The 16,924-nt window shown below is 57.4% G+C and overlaps 1 protein-coding gene across 3 annotated transcripts in view; it reads left to right on the top strand.

The window, feature by feature from the left end:
• The window catches only part of SMG6 (SMG6 nonsense mediated mRNA decay factor), a 74,356-nt gene that overhangs the window by 32,375 nt on the left and 25,057 nt on the right, over positions 1-16,924 (top strand). For 2 of the 3 annotated variants that reach the window (XM_088138657.1, XM_088138658.1), the window contains 2 exons: positions 12,132-12,248; positions 14,021-14,183. In XM_088138657.1, coding sequence (XP_087994783.1) covers positions 12,132-12,248; positions 14,021-14,183 — 280 coding nt within the window. The remainder of the gene's footprint in view (positions 1-12,131; positions 12,249-14,020; positions 14,184-16,924) is intronic. The other variant, XM_088138655.1, reaches the window with a different exon arrangement.

Below are 16,924 nucleotides of genomic sequence, written 5' to 3'. Positions count from 1 at the left end.
ATATTTATTAAGAACTAATAAAATAAACCTCTCTTGAGCTTTTAGGTAGTTTTCAATTGTTCGTGTCTCCCTCGTTTCCTTTTATCAGCCAGGAGTTTTGTTTTGTTTTGCTGTTTTTCTCCCCCCCCGCCCCCCCCCACAATCTTCCCTCTCCCCCGATCTTAAGAAGCCAGAACGGCGGACAGGGTGTGAGGGCGAAGGATCGACCTGCTGGCGCGGGTCTTGCGGGCCTTGAATGAACGGGAGCACAGCCGTCGCGTGTAGCTGCGTGTGTGCGCGGTGGTGGCGGCTGGCCTTCATACCAGCGCTCGCTCGGGGCTTGCTTTTGTAACTGCCGTCCACCTTCCTTCCTTCCTTCTCTTGGCAGCTGGAGCCGGTTAACTTGCAAATGAAAGTTATCCTGGTCACGAACCAGGCGCGTACCCTCGGTCTGCCAGGCTGCCTGGGCCTTGGGTGCAGTGTGCCGCCCTTCCCGGCATCGTCTGCCAGGCGGCTCCCAGCCGGGGGCTTTTTGGTCCTCAGCCTGAACTCCGGCCACCAGTCGAGGGCCGGCTGGGACAGGCTGTCCGAGGGCTGCCTCTGCTTGGAGGAGGGCTGCAGGTGGAGGGCAGGCGGGGGTCTGTTTCCCCCACCCCCCTGCCGGGCTGGCTTTCCCGCCCAGGGCTTTAGGCCTGTGCCAGTTTTCAGGGGGCAGGTTTCTGCGGTTGGCAGGCGGGGCCCCCCTTGCCTGGTGGCACGTTGGGCTTCCTGGTCCATGGCAGGCGTCCTGTGCCTGTGCTGGGGCTGGTAAAAGCCTTTTTTTTTCTTTCAACAGCAGCCAGAACTGAGATTCATAACTGTAAAATTGTGTACGTGTGTCCCTTTTTTTTTTAAACCAGCTTCCCCTGGAGGGTGGCTTGGCTGCGCGGGTGGGGCCCCTGCCTGCCTGCCTGCCTGCCTGCCTGCCTGCCTGCCTGCCTGCCTGCCTGCCTGCCTGCCTGCCACTGTGCCTGGCCTGTGCCCGTCCTTGAGGGTGTTTGGCGCTGGCCCTGGAAGAAAGGAAGCGCTGGCTTCCAAGAACTCTGCTCTTTCTCAGCTTGATAAGCCTTTAAACGAAACGCTGCTCGATTGGAATTGGCAGGGCGTCCTCATTCTTTTGTCTGCCTGTTTATTTTTCCCCTCATCCTTCCACATGTGTGCTGCAGCCCGCAGCCAAGGCACCCTCGAGAAACGGAGTGCCGCAAACTCGCATCCACGGCCGGTCTTGCCCCTCTGTCCTGCTGGCCGTGGGAAGGGGTGTGCCTCTTTTCCCTGGCGACTCTGGAGGGGAGCCACGTTCACAGGGCACGGCAGAAGGTGGTGGTGGATTCCCACCGTTGTGTTAAGCACACCTCGCTAGATTTCTCCTCACCACTGACTGGCTCCTCTGACTCCTCTGCTGCTCACGATGCCAAGCGGTGCAATAGCCACAGGCTGTATTAATGTCCTCCTTGGTTCAGCACTGTCAGACCCACTTTTCTGCAGACTCCCCCGTTCTCACCCTCCTGTCAGGGAGCACAAAAATGCCAGAAGGCCCTTAAGAGCTCTGGTGAATGTGAAGCGTTAGGCCAGCCTTGTAGGAGAAAGGAAGTCTCAGAAGGCAGATAGTCGGCAGCGGCCGGTTATCTCTTTATCTGTCACAGCAAAAAAGAGTTCTGGCGCTTATGGATCTGAAAGCAGGCGAGGGATGCCCTTTCGTAGCCTCAGAGGCCAAGCATTTGTGCTCCCGTGCGGCTGTAGATGGCGGCAGGCAGTCGATGCGAGTGTACCTCTGCAGCTTTCAGGCCCCAGCTCACTCAGAGGCTGGTCCTGCCCTTTGGCACAAAGAATGTTTGGGCAAGTGGCAAATGGGCACCTCAGGATGCAGCGTTTTAAAGTTATTTTCTGCACACCAGTCTGACGTATTGCCCTGGCCAGCCTGCTGAGCTCCAAGCGTGGGCCTTGGGTCTCCTGCCCAAGCTGACCCAGAGTGACGGCCTGAGGGAAGGCGTGTCCTTCGGGCATTAGTTCCGGGTTTGGTCAGACCATCCCCCTTCGGCAGTTGAGCTGAGATCTGGGGAGTTTTCCTCTCCTGGCGAAGAGGTTGGTTGAAAAATGAAGGCTCCGCCGTTGGTGCGCGTGTCACCCTGCGCAGCTGCTGGGTCCCCCTTGGCTCTGCAGCGGGGCGAAGGCCATCCGGCCCCTCGGCTCCACCAGCAGAGGGAGAGATCCGCTGCTTTTCCACTCCTCCTTTCAGTTCCACAGTGGGCTTTGCTTCTCTTTTTGACTATCTTTTTCCGTCCCTCTCTTCATAGCAGTTTTTAATAATGTTTTAGTTAGTTCCAGCCTTTTCCCTCAATGGATCCCATTGGAAAAAGCATTTGAAAGGAAACAGTTATATACTTCCCTTCCTTTGAAACTCTGCTGGCACCTTTTCCAGTGCAGTAAACCATACAACATGGGCTTTCAGAGTTTCCAAACACAGACATGCTGGCGTTAAATTTATGAAAAAATATTTTACTCGGCCATGCACTTGGAGGGAGAGTCTCAGAGCTGCTGGTCAGAGTTGAAATTGAAGCCCGGCTTGGAACGGCCTCCCCGAGCTAGCCGGAGAAGCCAGCAGCCCCGGCAGCCAGCTCCTCCGGCTCCTGTCCTTGCCCAGAGCGGGATGCTGCCGGTCGCCAGGGAGCAGGATGGGCTCCCCCTGCCTCTGGCCTGCAGCCGGGCCCCCTGGGCTGCGCTTGGCTGCCTCAGGAAAGCCTCCTCTGCCGCCTGGGTAATCTTGGCCCCCGGTTGCAAGGAAGATGGCCAGCCCCCCGAGACTCTTGGCCAGGAATAAGCTGTGGGAACTCGACAGGTGTGCTTCCTTTTCAAAAAGGATAGAGGCTCCTACTTGAGGTGGTGGTCGTTGTGTTCGTTTCCCTGGAGTTTGGCTGGTCAGGAAAGGGGTCAGGCCAGGCCTGGAGGCCCCTTCTCCCCAGCCTCGAGGACTGTCCTTTCCACAAGAACCAGTTGACTCCTGGCAGTCAGGAGAGCAGCAGCTTGGACGGGCATAGGACCAGAGCCTCGAGCACATGCAATTCACCCGGAGCTCCCAGCCATTTGCCAGGTAACCACTGGAGCTCCCCTTTGCTGGGGCAACCCAGAGCGGGCCCATCTCATGCTGCTCTTTCTCACCAGCCCCCAAGTGCTGCTCATGGGGGTAAAACACCCCCCAGAGGACTCAGAGGTTCTGGCACCTTTCTGCAGATGATCCCCGAGCCATCTCAATGCATGTTTGTTTGTATTTATATAGCCGCCTCACTCACTATGGTGACCCTAGGCAGCATATAAAGATTGAAACCAAAAATAAAATAAAATATATTATAAAACCAATATTCAAAGCAACCATTCTAAATGACATGCCTGGGGTTGAAAAACCATACAGGCAGTCCTCTACTTGCAACCATTCATTTAACGACCATTCAAAGTTACAACAGGGCTGGAAAAAGTGACTTATGACTGGTCCTCGCACTTACAACCATCACAAGATCCCCACGATCACATGATCAAAATTTGGGCATTTGGCAATCAACATATATTTGCGACAGTTACAGCATCCCAAGATCATGTGATCGCCATCTTCCCAGGGGCCCTCCAACAAGCAAAATCAGTGAGGGAAGCTGGATTCACATAATGATCACAGCAAAAAAGGTCGTAAAATCGGGCACGACTCACTTAACAACTGCATTCCTTAGTGATGGAATTGCTGGCCCAATTGTGGTCGTAAGTCGAGGACTACCTGTACTGCTGCGGCAGTATGTGAAGGCAGTTGCTTTTACCAGATAATTGCTTTGGTGGTTTCTGTGTAGTATCAAGAGGCCCTCACCTTCTGGGCCGTCTCTGGGAGTGGTGCAAAGCGAGCCCCAGCCACAGCTGTTCCGCTCAGGTGGACTCACCTGGCCTGGCCTCTGCCTTCTGGATCCCTCTCGAGGGGAATGGAAGCGCAGTGTGAGCCCAGGGTCCGTTGTGCCAGGTGCCCAATGCCCACTGCTCTGCTCTCTTGCAACGTCACCAGAGATCCTGCCTGAGGGGTCTTTGTTCCCAGGGTTCACTGGATAGCTGCTAAAAATCAGGAGGTGCTGGGGGGGGGGGAAGCTTTCCTGACCAAGAAATTGTGCATGCTTCTGCCTTTGGATCAAACTGGTGAGTTGGAAAAGGAGGTACTGGACTCCTGATTTTTGTCGTCGCAGACTAACACGCCTCTCCTGCAACAGCTGGCTGCTAAAGATGGGCAGGTTGTGGAATCGTGGGGTTTATTTAGTATTTTAATACTGATTTATTTATTCAATTTATATAGCTGCCCATCTCAAATAAGTGACTGGGCAGCTTGCAAGATTAAAACAATTGAAATATATACAGATATTAAAATAAATTAAAAAAAAAATAATGCACAGCAACCGGGGAATTGTAAGCAGCCCTCAATGTGGCCAAGACAGAGGCTCCATTCCACCTCCAGGGCCCCAAGCTCGGGCGCAGAACCAGATCTTCAAAGGCTTACAAAATGCCAGCAGGCCACGGGCCAACCTAATGTCAGGCGGGGTGACATTCCAAAGGGCGGGCGCCACGGCGGAAAAGGCTCTTCTTCTTTGGGGCTCCACCGGCCAACGCTCCTTGGCTGGCAGAACCCACAACATGCCTCTCCTGCCGGATCGGAGAGGACGGGTAGAAACAACCAGGAAGAGACGGTCCCATAAGTGTCCCAGCCCTAAGCCATGTAGGGTTTAAAAGTGACTGCCAGCACCATGAATTGCTCCCAGAAGCAAAATGGTAGCCAATGCAGCTTGCCATACACATGCACCAAATAGCTGGCACCATTAACTGCCTGCGCAGCCACATTCTGCAGCAGCTGAAGCTTCCGAATGCTCTTCAAGGGCAGCCCCACGTAGAGTGCATTGCAGTAGTCTAAGCAGGAGGTCACGAGGGCATGCTTTGTTACGATTATTGAATTATGATTATTGAAATTTTGTTATCAGTTTGTAAGGTGCATGTCCTGCCTTTCCCTAGGAGTTGAAGGTGGTGTACATAATGCTCCCTTCTCCTGTGAGGGAGGGTAGGCTTTGAGGGAGGCTGACCGCTCCGGGGCCACTCGGGGACCTTTCGCGGCTGAGGACGGTCTTGAGCCTGTCTCCTGGTCCCTTTCCAGCCCCTGAATCTCTGCGGCTCAGAAAGACCCCCGAGTCCTTTCGTCAGAGAACGCTCTCGTCCAAGCACTGTTTCAAGAGTCTTCAGGCCTAGAAGGCCTGGGGGCCAGAGGGGGGCTCGCACCTGTGGAGATGGCTGGTGGGATGATGGGTTGCCCCCCCCCAGTATCTTACAGATTTTTATAGGGCCAAAATTAGAGGAGGTTTTTTACGGTATTTTAATATGTTTTTAAATTATTTATAGTTTTTAGCCATCTTGGAGAGAATTGTATTTCTTTGTTTTTATTGTGAGCCGCCCAGAGTCACCCGTGGGGGAGATGGGCGGCATACAAGATAAATAAATAAATAAATAAATAAATAAAAGCTTAATTTGTAAGGGGAACCAGATAAATAAATAAATAAATAAATAAATAAATAGAAGCTTAATTTGTAAGGGGAACCAGAACCAGCCCGGTGCCTGTGCCCTTGATTTTCAGCCATAAGGCCAGGGAAATCCATAGGGACAGAATCCTGACGTTGGAGAGGGTCTCTGGATCCAGCCCCCGCGCCGCTTGGGCATCCGGATCAAACCTTTCCAAGAAGAGGCTGCCGCTGCTCTCCCCCAAACTCTCCATGGGAACCGGCCTTCCTGCCCGTGACTCTTCTATGCCCGCCCTGCTCTCGTACCCTCCTTCAGGCTTTTGAAGAGGGCAGCTGTCTCCTCGCCTTGTCTTTTCGACACTCTCGCCTTCCGAATCTCCTCCTCTCTGCCGCTAAAGTCGTCGTGGGTGAGCTGGGCCGCCAGCCGAACCGTGGTGGTGGGCGCGTTGGGAAAGCCGCAGGACCCCCTGGCTTGGACTCGGAAGAGCGAGAGGGTTCCGGCAGGTGTTGGCTCCGCGTGGCAGCAGCCTGACCTGGAAGATCCCAAACCTCTTGCTCTGGAGGGGCACAGATTTCTTTGGCCCAGCTGGGCCTTGGCGTTTTAGGAAGGGGGTGTGACTGGGAGGCTTCCCATCTCCGCCCAAGACCCCGGAAGCAGCCTGAAATGTGGCTTTTTCGCAGACGGGGGCTCTGAAAGCTTGGGGGGCTGCAGGGGCTTCATGGTACTCACAGGTTGTGCACAGGACCCCATCCTTTTCAAGGTGCTGGTGTTTTACTTGGGGCTTTGATATATTTGCTGCTTTTCTGAATGTTTTAACTTCTTAATAGGTTTGTTTTCTGTTCTTACTGAGTACTACTTTATTTATTATTTAACAATATTTGGGTGAGGGCACCTCCCAATGCACTTCAGCTTTTCAAAACAAACAAAAGAAGGCCCCCAAAGCCCGGACTGCCCGCTGATTGGCACGTGCGTGTGGCGCAGAGGTCCCTTGGCATCCAGGATTACTGCTGCTCGTCCCAGAACCAGCTATTCCCCTCTCTGCTGCAGCTTTCTGCCCACAGCATGTGGAAATGGCTTCTCAGCATGTCTCCAGGAGCCTTTTCAGGAAATTCTGGGAATAACATGTTCTAAAAATGGGAGCCTCATTCCACAGATACTTCCGGGAAAAGGCTGTGTTAATTCCGTTGCCAGGGGAAAGCGTGCCCTCTGGACCAGAGGCCGGTATGTACGTGTGTGCAGGGAGGTCGGGGGGTTGCTGTGTTCTGCGCTTGGCAGCCCGGGGGAAAGGAAGCCAGCTGGCAGGGTCCAGCCCCTGAGGAGGGCACGGGGGGGCGGATGAGGGGCCAGCTCCTGCCCGGGCAATCCGAGGGCGCAGCAGCTCCTCCTGCAGCTCGGCGTCCAGCACAGGCCTCAACCCAGCCTGGGCATGGCTGGGAAAACGCTAATTTTTAGACTTTCTCCTGTAAACCGTCGGCCCTTTTTATGATGTCAGGAGGGATTCCTCAATTTTGCAGCTGCTTCCTGGCTACGTCAGAGGAGAGCTTACGTCCTGAGCTGAGAGTTGTGCTCCCGGGGGTGGGGGCGAAAGAAACAAATGAAGTGTTGAGTGTCTAATGGCTTCCATTGGGAGCACCGTCCTTCTTCTTGCCCCTTCCCCGGTTTTGGCAGGCTTCACTTCTACCGCCCCCTCCCCGAGCCGGATGGGCGGCGAGGCCCTGCCCGGAATTAGGGCCAGCTGGGCTCAGGGGTTATGGTTGGAAAGGACAGCAGGCTGCAGGTCTGCGGGCACGGCCAAGGGGGCCTGGCAGCAGGGCTGGTCTCCCGCCCAGGGCTTGGGTCGGCGGGCTGCCTGGGGGCCAGTGACGAGACCTGTTCTAAGGTCGGGGCAGCAGGGCTGGCGCTGTGCCCCACTACTTTGGGGAAGATCCGAAAAGGAGGTTGCTGGGGGCAGCGCGGAGCCCCCCGCAGCGTCTTGTGATGGTCCTCTCTCGGGAGGGAGTCAGCCTTGTTGGCTTGGGGGCAGGGCTGCCCTGGATCTGCAGGGGGCCCTGCTCTCCCCACGGCCTCCCTGCCTTTCTGGTGGTCGAGGGGTCTTCCTCACACCGCTTGCCTCGGCCTCATCTCAGGCCTGTCCCGTTTTTCAGGGCGGAGGTAGCAGCATCCCTCGGTGCTGAGCCCGTGGAAGGACGCTCCTGGCTGGGAGTCTTCCTCCTCCGCCCCCCCACCCCAGGGCCTGCAGTCTGTCTTGGGTGACCCGCCGGCCTCTCCTCCCCCTCCTTTCCCTTCCCTTCCCTTCCCTTCCCTTCCCTTCCCTTCCCTTCCCTTCCCTTCCCTTCCCTTCCCTTCCCTTCCCTTCCCTTCCCTTCCCAGGGCATTGGTGTGTCGGGGAGAGGGAACCCTATCGGCCAGCTCACCCGCCCCCCCGCTCGGATCTTCTTTTGCCCACTTCCTGTAGGAAGGCCGGCCGTGGGGAAAGGGGGCAGCCTCGGGTGTCGGGCTGGAGTGTCTGGCTGGGAGTGACTCACAGGAGAAACGTGTGGAGCGTCTGAGAGGCCGAGATAAGGGGAGCGGCAGCAGCCGCCTGCCTCCAGGTGGTGTGTCAGCTCGGGAGGGAAGGGGTCAGCCACGCTCCTCTTGCCTCGCCGTGCCAGCTGGCGGGCAGAAAGGGTCCCTCAGCAGTTCTGGGCATGCCACGGGTACCCGGCCCGGCGGCAGGACCTGCAGACTCTCCAGGAGCAGGGCGCTCCTTCCCTGCCATCAGGTTGCGGGTGCCAGGACGTTTCTGCAGGCCCGGTCGGTGGCCAAAGGGCTCTGCAAAAGGGGCGCAACCCTCTCCAGGCTGCTTCGGTCCAGGCGGCCTGAAGACTGGCACGTGCTCCAAGGGGCTGGTGTGGTCTGGAGCAGGGTGCTGCGCGCCGGGCTTTCGCCTTTCCTTTCCCGTCGGCTGGAGAGTCCTCCTCTTCGCCTGCCCCCCGGCCAGCCGGGGAGGGGCCTCGGCAGCAGGAGCTGTCTCCTGTTTCGGAGGGGAAGCCTGAGCTGGCATCCAGCTCCGCTCCCTTTCCCTGGCAGAGGTGCCTTCGGCAGGCAGGGCGCCTCGTCCTCCCGGACGAGTCCAGCACACCCTGCTGGGGAGGGCTGAAAGCGCTTATCGCTTTTCCCGGAGACGATGATCTGTTTCAGCGCTCCTTGACAGTTACAATAACAAGGCTGGGCGCTCTGTTTCCCAGCAAAAGGACACTTGCGGCTGCCGCTGAAAGATGTATAGCGCTAATTAGAAAGGCATAACATCCGGCCACATGGCAGCCTTCTCCCGGCCGATCCGCTTCCTGAGACCCGACAGCTTTGACGACAGTTGGTTTATGTTTTCCACGAATATTTTGTTCTCTGGGAAACCAGAATCCTCTCGGCAGCACGAGGCAGCCCAGGTAGCCTGGCGGAAGGGGCGCGGGACCTCGACTGGGCACTGGACCGGCCGGAACTCCCAGGCCTGGCTCGGAAGGCCGCTGCTCCTCCACGGCGGGGGCCAAAAGGAAGCTGCTGCAGCCCAGCGGCCCCTTGCCCGGGCGGGTGGCAGCCTGGCAGGGCTGACCGCCGGTCCCGAGACCACCCGGGCCTCCCTAGCCACTGTAGTTGAAAATGAAAGCGGCCTTCCTGTCTTTCTGAGGCAGAAGGTGCCCCAGAATTATAGAGATGGTCACGGAACAGGCCTAAAGCGGTTTTCGAAAGGAAAATAACCGCCACCCCAAAATCTCTCCCCCAAGCCCAGAAGCGCAGCCAGCCACCCTGTAGCAGGTCCCTGCCACGTTCCCAAAGTTGCCCATCCCTGCGTGGCCTTCGGAAGGTTTTCAGCCAAGCCCCCGAGGAGCGTGGCGCTCCCATAAAAAGCGCTGCTGCGCTAGATTGGGCTGTTCTCACTTTAGGAAGCGGCTACTTCGTGAAAGGAAGAGGCAAGTCACCCAGCCTGGCTTTTCTCTTTGGTTTGTAGGTACTAGAAATTAAATTCAGGCGAGAATGGCTTTTACGTGGTCAGAAGTAGTCCGTGGAGGAAGGCCGCCCCACCCCTGGGCTCTGGCGGTTTGGCAAGAGAGACCCTGGGTCCTAGGGTCAGGTTAGGGCCACAGCCACACTTTTTGATTTAATGTGTCTTAATACAATACAATACAAGTTCCTGAAGTTACCTCCTGCATAGTCAGTGATGTTCCCCTTCTGTCCCATTATTTATGTGTCATTGGCCATTTTCCTCCATGCTTCAGTTGCTAGGCACTCCTACCAGCTACCCTTAAAGATTGCAGGCTGACAGCAGTAGTTTGGGGCGCTGCATCTGGTCCTCCAGTCGTGCTGTTCTGCTGTAAGGGTGCCCTTTCAAGCTTCAGAGGCTGAGGGAGATGCTGCTGGCCCCTCTCTCCTGGCAGTGGGGAGCAGCCCCTCCAACTGGGGCAGGACTGGGGTTTCTGGATGGCTTGAGCCACCTCTTAGCCTGTCCCAGAGCTTGCTGCTCAGCCCCCCCCTTGTGCCCCCTGGGCTCCCTTGGCTGGTGGGCTTCCCAGCCCCCTTGGGGAAAACTCCCCGGGTGACCGCCGTACGGATGGTCTGGGCCCATTTCTGTTGGCCTTTTGGCTGAGGAGTGGTACTCAAAGTCCTCCTGCCGCAGATGCCGGGTACCGAGAGAATTGTGGAGTCGGAGGAAGCCCCAAAGACCAGAAAAAGCAGTTAAGCCATCCTTGAGACATCGCTGTCCTGCCCTTTCCTAAAAAGGTCCAGAGGTGGGTTCAGATCGTATTCTCAAGTAGCTTTTCCTTATAGTTAAGGAAAATCTAGGTACCTGCAGTTTACCTCCATTATTTCTGGTCCTCATTTCTGGTCCTGTGGAAAAGAGTTTTATTTCAATCTGTCCTTTGACCTCTGGGTCAGCTTTGTGGCTGCCTCCGAGTCCTCTCCAACCTGTCAGGGTCCTTCTGGGAAGACAGTAGTGTTTGCAGGACCCCAAGCGTGGTCTGTTCGGTGGCATAAGGACTTCCCTCCCGTTGATAGAAATGGTTCTTCTCAGGCAGCCCAGAACTGGCTTCTCACGCAGCTGGCTCAGTATCGTAACCTTCAGGACGCTGGTGGGGCTGCATTTTGAAGTGCTTCTGGCCCTTCTTCCTGGCCATGTCCAGAAAGTAGCACTGGGGGGTTTGCTGTCTGGCAGCTACATGAAACAGCTAGCAAGGGGCACTGGGGCAATTCCATCCACATGCTGAAGGTACCCAGCTCTGTGGCTTGCAGTCGGTCCCTGGCATGGTTCCTCACCTTGGAAACAGGAGAGGGGAGAAGCTGGAACTCAGAGCAGAAGGGGCAGGACACTGGACTTGCAGGGGGCGGTCCAGCTTCTTGGGGATGGAGCTTGCTCCTCCTGGGATGCTCCTTGGATCCTGCTCTCCCTGCCGCTCCAAGGGAGCACCTTTGCACACTTATGGCTAGCAATCCACGCCTAGATTGCATCTTGTCTTGGCTACTGCAACCTGGTCCACGTGGGGCTCCCCTTGAAAAGTCTCTGGAAGTTGGATCTGGTGGAAAACGTGGGAGCCAGGCTGCAAGCCTGTGTGGAGCCCAGGGACAGTGCGATACCTGTATTGGAACATCTGTCCTGGTTGCCAGTTGTTTGCTGAGCACATCCTCAGAAATCAATCATTTCAGCGCTGAAAACCCGAGGGCCTGAGTGTCAGGTCTTGCAAACTTGTCCAGTGATGGATATCGGCGGAGAGGCCCTCTTGAAGAAGCCCCTGCAGTGGAGGGCGTTCTCCCTTCTCCTGTGCTCCCTCGGGAGCTGGCTTTGGCTCCGTCCACTCGCCTTTGTCTGGCGTTTAACTGAATTGACCAATATTTACTTTTTAGTTTTCGGCATATAAAAAAATGCTAACTGTCTTGCCTGAGTTTAAATCAATAAATAATACCGGTAAGGAGCACTCATCATAATAAAACGTCTCCCACGGCTGGCTGCGGGTCATGTTTTCTGGGGGCAGAGCTGGCGCTTCGTCCCGCATGTGCTTCACGGGCCGACGTGGCGTACGGGAGCCCCAAGCCTGCCTCTCCTGTCTCTGTGCCTGCCCCCCGTGTGGGCATAGGTGGCCCATCTCTTGGGGGGGTCAAAGTGCTCCTTCTGAGCTAATCTGGGTTCTTCCTCCCCACTTTTACCATCCTTCATAAGAACAGAGGAGGAGCAAATTTTTAGGCAACTAGCAGGGCTAATTTTAAAAAATTCCTTTATCTGCCGAATGTCAGAGATCTTAGGACAGCAACCACCGAGAAGGCAATTAAACAAGGCAGCACGCCGATCCCATACGATGCCCTGTAAAGCAGCTGAGCCTCCTCCCAGCACCCCAGAAGCGATATGGGTTGAGAAAGAGTGGGGCGCAGGGTAGGGTCTTGCTGGGGGCTGCTCCCCTTTCCTCTCTGGGCAGTTGAGGGCTGACAGCCTGGATGGGGTGAAAGGTCCGGTGGGGTGGGCCGGAATCCAGCAGCCAGAAAGGCCCTTCCACCAGGGAACAGTGCCCACCGGGCTTGGCCTCCCTCCCTCCCCCCTGCTCACCAGCTTCCTGCTTGCCTCCTAGAATGCCTCTCTGAAGACTGCCGCTCTGTAATCCAGGAGCAGGCCTCCGCCCTGGGCCTCGCCATGTTTGCCGTCTTGGTCAAGCGGTGCGCCCGGCTGTTGCAAGACGTCTCCCTGGGTAAGACAAGGGGCGGGTGGCACCAGCGCATCTCTTCAGGAGATGCTGCTTTGGACTCCCTCGGGCACCTTTGCCCTGTGTGCTGCAGATCTGGTGCTTTTCTTCTGGGGGGCTGCAGTGGCATGGACTTCCCCACCCCCATCTCACTGCTACCTCCAACGCTCTGGGCAAGGGCAGAGATGCCGGTCAGCCTGTCCAGGACCCATTTAGCCAGGGGGTCTTGGTCTCTAGCAGGGGAGTACAGATCCAGCCTTGGAGAGGAACCCGCAGCAGCAGCGGGTCAGGCCAACATGGAAGTCTCTTTGTGGGGCCCGTCTTGGGAATCAGATCCCTCTGGCATTCAGTGAACCTCTCCAGGGCCCAGGGAGAGGAGGCCCTTTCCCTTTGCACAAGGCCAGACGCCCTGAGCTGGAAAGGCCGAGGAGGAAGCTGGGACTGCCGCAGCTGTGTTCATGCAACGGGCCAGCCCCTAAACCTGGGCAGAGCGGACTTCACTGCACTTGTGTAACTTCCTTGTGCCCAGTGTCTGGCTGAATGCGGTGGCCTGGTGTGCCCGGCTTGCCACAACCAACTTCCCAAGTCCATCTTGTCCTGGCACAAACCTGCAGCCAGAGTCTGCAGAGCAGGTGTTTTCCCCACAACCTGCAGAGGAAGGCGCGAAAACACCATCCTGCTCTCGGCCTAATGTTTGCTTGTTTAAGTTTAAAAACTATATGTTTTTATATGTTACCACACAGCACAGACAGAACGCAGTTGGCGGAGTCTGGTTTTCTCAGGTCCGCGATAAAAATAGCCCCGGGCTCTGCTACCGGCTCGGTTTAGTGCATTTTAAAAGCGGTTCTCATTGAAGCTACAGCAACCTCAGTTGCTCAGGAGTAGAAACAGCTTGTGAGGAAGTGGCCACCAGCCCCATATTCCCCAGCCCAGATGGGCGGGGCCCCCGTGGCCAGCCGGGCAGGAGAGGTTCTCCTTGGGCCCGAGGACAGCCAGCACCAAGCAAGCCCCGGGACCCTGGGGGCTGCCCCCCCAGCAGCATCAGGCAGAGGACTGCTCCTTCCTCGTCTTTCTGCAGCCGGCGCCCTGCAAGCCCAGCGGGGGTCCCTCCCTTCGGTTTGGTGCTTCTGCTGCCTTGTGCTTGGCCCAAGCGGTCATGGCCAGAGCTGGGCGCTTCTGTCCAAGCCAGTGAGTCTCCCTCTGGGTGGGGAGAGGCAGCTCCAGCACGGGGGCTTAAGCCTTCAGCACCCTCTCCAGCCACACCGTACGGTGCTGCTCACACAACCTGCTTAATCGGGTTCCTGGTCTGCTCAGTGCTCTGAATTACAAAGGAAGCAGTTGAGCCAGGTTCATGCAAAAAAAATTGTTTAGAGCATCCAGCTTGCTTGCTTGTTTAAGTATTTATTTCTTAGGCTGCCCCAGTCTGTATGACTCTGGGCTGCTTGCAGAATTTAACTGTAGAAAAAAGACTGAATATATGATCCAAAAGGACTCCCACAAGGGTCTCCCCTCCATCCTGACCCAGGCAGGTTTTAAGGGCTCACTTAAACAGGGCTGGGGTGGCCGCCATCTGAATCTCAGAGGGGTATTGCAGAGGGCAGGCACTGACATCCTGGGTCCCACCCCGTGACCTTGTGGTGGGAAGGCAGCTGGTCAAGGGTGTTGTGTGACCGCAGCCTTGGGGAGCCCCTGTGCTAGTTTCCCCCCAGAGGGTTTCCTGCATGCCTCAACAAGCCAGGGGAGGGCTCACTCTGATCTGTCCCCCTCCTTTCTTGCAGCAGCTCAAGCCCAGGGAGACGCCGGAGACGGTGACATCAAGGTCTCCGCTTTTCCGCCGGATCTGAGAGAGCTCCTTCCCAGCATCAAGGTCTGGTCGGACTGGATGCTCAGCCACTCGGACACCTGGAATCCTCCACCCAGCGCGCTGGAGCTTCCCCAGTCGTACGTTGGCTCCTTGTGGAATTGGGCACCTCTCCCCCTCCGCAACTCTAGGCCGGTCCAGAAGAAAGGCGTCCTGGGGCCCCGCTGAATGGGCACCAGGGAGCAGCTGCTCCCTCTGACCTGGCCCATTTGAACCTTGCTGATGCTCCCCCTTTCTCATTCTGTTCACACACCCACACCCACTGTGTGTTTTGTGGGTAAATGGGGATGAACTCGATCTCTCTGAGCCCAGCATGGCGCCCCGTCCTCTCAGCTGAGATCCTGGAAGAGCGAGGTGATTCTTGGCACTCCACCCTCACTGGAGGAGGAAGGCTGTTCCCCCTTCTTGGGGTGGGTCGTCCTGGGAGAGCCTTGCCAGACTGCTTAGGGAAGGCTAACTGTTCTGCTGAACTCAGTTTTCCTTTGGGGAGCAAAGCCCCCTCCCCAGTTCCTTTTAGGCATGCCCTTGGTGCTCCCCCCCCCAGGGTGGTAGGGAAGGCTGGGGGGCTTCAGCGAGAAAGGGTCCTCCTCCTCCTCCTGAGCAGAGCAGGCAGGATATCTGTCCAGCCCCAGCTCCTTCCCCCTTTTCCCGCTGCCACTTTTGGCTTTTTTTCATTTTGGCCGAGGAAATGGAAATCTCACACAGGAAGTGCCGGGCCCCACTTTGGGGAGAAGGACGGGTCTGTTTTCTGTTTGTTGGCTGGCTGGGAAGAAGGGAGGGCGGGCGGGCTGCTGCCCTCTCCTGTGAACGGTGGGCCCTCCTAGGCAGGAGCTCAGGCCCAGAGCAGAGGCGGGGTGCCAGGTGTGGGGCAGCAGCGCCTTCCTGCTGCTCCTCCAAGGGCCCAGGGGCCAGTACAGCTGGCTCCCATCAGCAGGCAACCACCCACCCAGATTGTGGGCTGGCCAGGGGCTTCCCCAGGCTCTTCTGTCTGGAGAGGGGGAGGACTGTTGCCTGGCAAGGCAGGAAACTCAAGCTGAAGGGCCAGCCTGCCCGCCTGCCTCGGTCTGGGTGCCCTCATCTCCATGCTCTTCCCCCTTCGGTCTCCTTTGCAACACCACCGATGACGGGGCCCTGGGAACGGTCAGGGCACTCCCTGGGATCGGAGCAGCCCCTGGTTCCTCACCCTGGGCACTGCATTGGGCTGTAGGAATGGGTGGGTGCGTTTCTCCCCCCTGCCCTGGTTTTGGAGGGGGAGGACCTGAGACATCCCCTGCTCTTCCTCAGCTAGCTGAGATAGAGCTGATTCCCATTGCTGCCTCCCGCTGAAGAGCAACAACACTGGGGAGGGCAGGGGGGGACTCTCAAGCAAGGGGCAAAGAGCAGATCTCCCTCTGTGGCCGGCCCAACACAGCCTTGGTGCAGCAGCCGCTTCTCCTGTCCCCCGGCTGGCAGTCGGTTCCCAGGGAGCCAGCGCGACTCCGTGGCCGCTAAACTCAGCCCAGCTGCGGCAGTTGGTTTATTGCTTTCAGCTGGTACTTGAACCCGGGTCTCGGGCTTTGGAGCCATGCCCAGGTTTAATCCCCGGAGCTTTCTCTGCAGCTGTATGACACTCCGCTGACCCTGAATGAGGATAGGAAAATAGAGCCCGTGCCAAGCCAGAGTCTCTTTTTCATTTGGAGCCTGGCGGCCTGCCCATGACCAGGGTTACATAATGGGAAACATAGCTGGGACTCTGGAGAGCCCTCCGCGCCTCACCAGGCTGCCCGGGCCCTCCGTGTCCTGATGCTATAGATCTTCCTAATTGGCGCTGGCCTGCATCTCTCCCCGGCCTGGAAAGGGGCTGCGTTCCACTCCCTCCCGCTCTGCTCTTGGAGGGGGGCGGTGGCACTGCTGACGCCAGGTGTGGGGCACAAGGGAAGCAGGCATTTCCCAGGGCTCCGGAGGGAAGCCTGTGTTTGGGGTAGCAGGCAGGTGAGCCAAGTGGGAGGAGCTCTCCGGCCCCCACTTTGCATCCTCACAGCAGAATCTAAAGACATGGAGTCTGGATGGACCGTCAAGGTTTCTCCCAGCACTGAGCAGCTGCGGAGGTGCACGGAAGATGGCCCCGGCTGCCAAGCTCGGGGGCCACCGAATCCTACCTGGCCTGGTTTCTTTCAAGAAACTGGTTTCTGCTCTAGCCTCAGGCCACGTTGCCTGTGGCATCAAGGCCTCTCACAACCGGTCCCCAAATCCACGTCTCCCGCATTCTGGTGGGAGATGCCTGAAAAGAAAGGCTTGCTCAGAAGGCAGCGATGCTTCTCGTAGCAGGAGTCAGGAGAGCGGAGGGTGCCTTTGCAGCGCCTGGTCTGTCCGTGGCAGGGGCGCAGGGCTTGGCTCCCCCGGGGCCCCGGAAGGAGAGAGCTGCTGGGAAGCGGCCTTCTCCCGGGACAGGCCTCTCTCCTGGGCCAGTGGCTCTGAGACATCACGGGGACCAGGCTGTTGGCCCAGCTGGTTGAGCATTTGGGGAGCCGGGAGCTGGTATGTCGAGGGACCTGGCTAGGGGCCAAGAGACGCCGCTGGGGCACCAGCCACGTTGGTCTGCATGCAACATTCCCTTCCTGGCACCAAGCCGTTGGGTCCTGCTTGTTCCACCCCCAGGTTGGCTTTTGCCATGGGGGGCTCCCGGTCGGGGCCCTAGTGGACCCCTTGGGGTGCTGCTTGTCAGGTGGGGGAGGCACTTTATGGCCCCCAGGCTTTTTCTTCTCTGACCAAGGAAGAGCAAGAGAAAAGCTGGTGGCCAGGCGAGCCAGAGCTTGAGACCAAGTGGAAAAGGAGGGAGCCA

This window comes from Python bivittatus, unplaced genomic scaffold (assembly GCF_059951505.1).
Source record: "Python bivittatus isolate LINGU-HERP-01145 unplaced genomic scaffold, Pbiv_v1 ctg000240_np1212, whole genome shotgun sequence".
NCBI lineage: Eukaryota > Metazoa > Chordata > Lepidosauria > Squamata > Pythonidae > Python > Python bivittatus.
The sequence above is the reverse complement of the archived record's forward strand: the minus strand, read 5'-3'. Positions and strand labels throughout refer to the sequence as shown.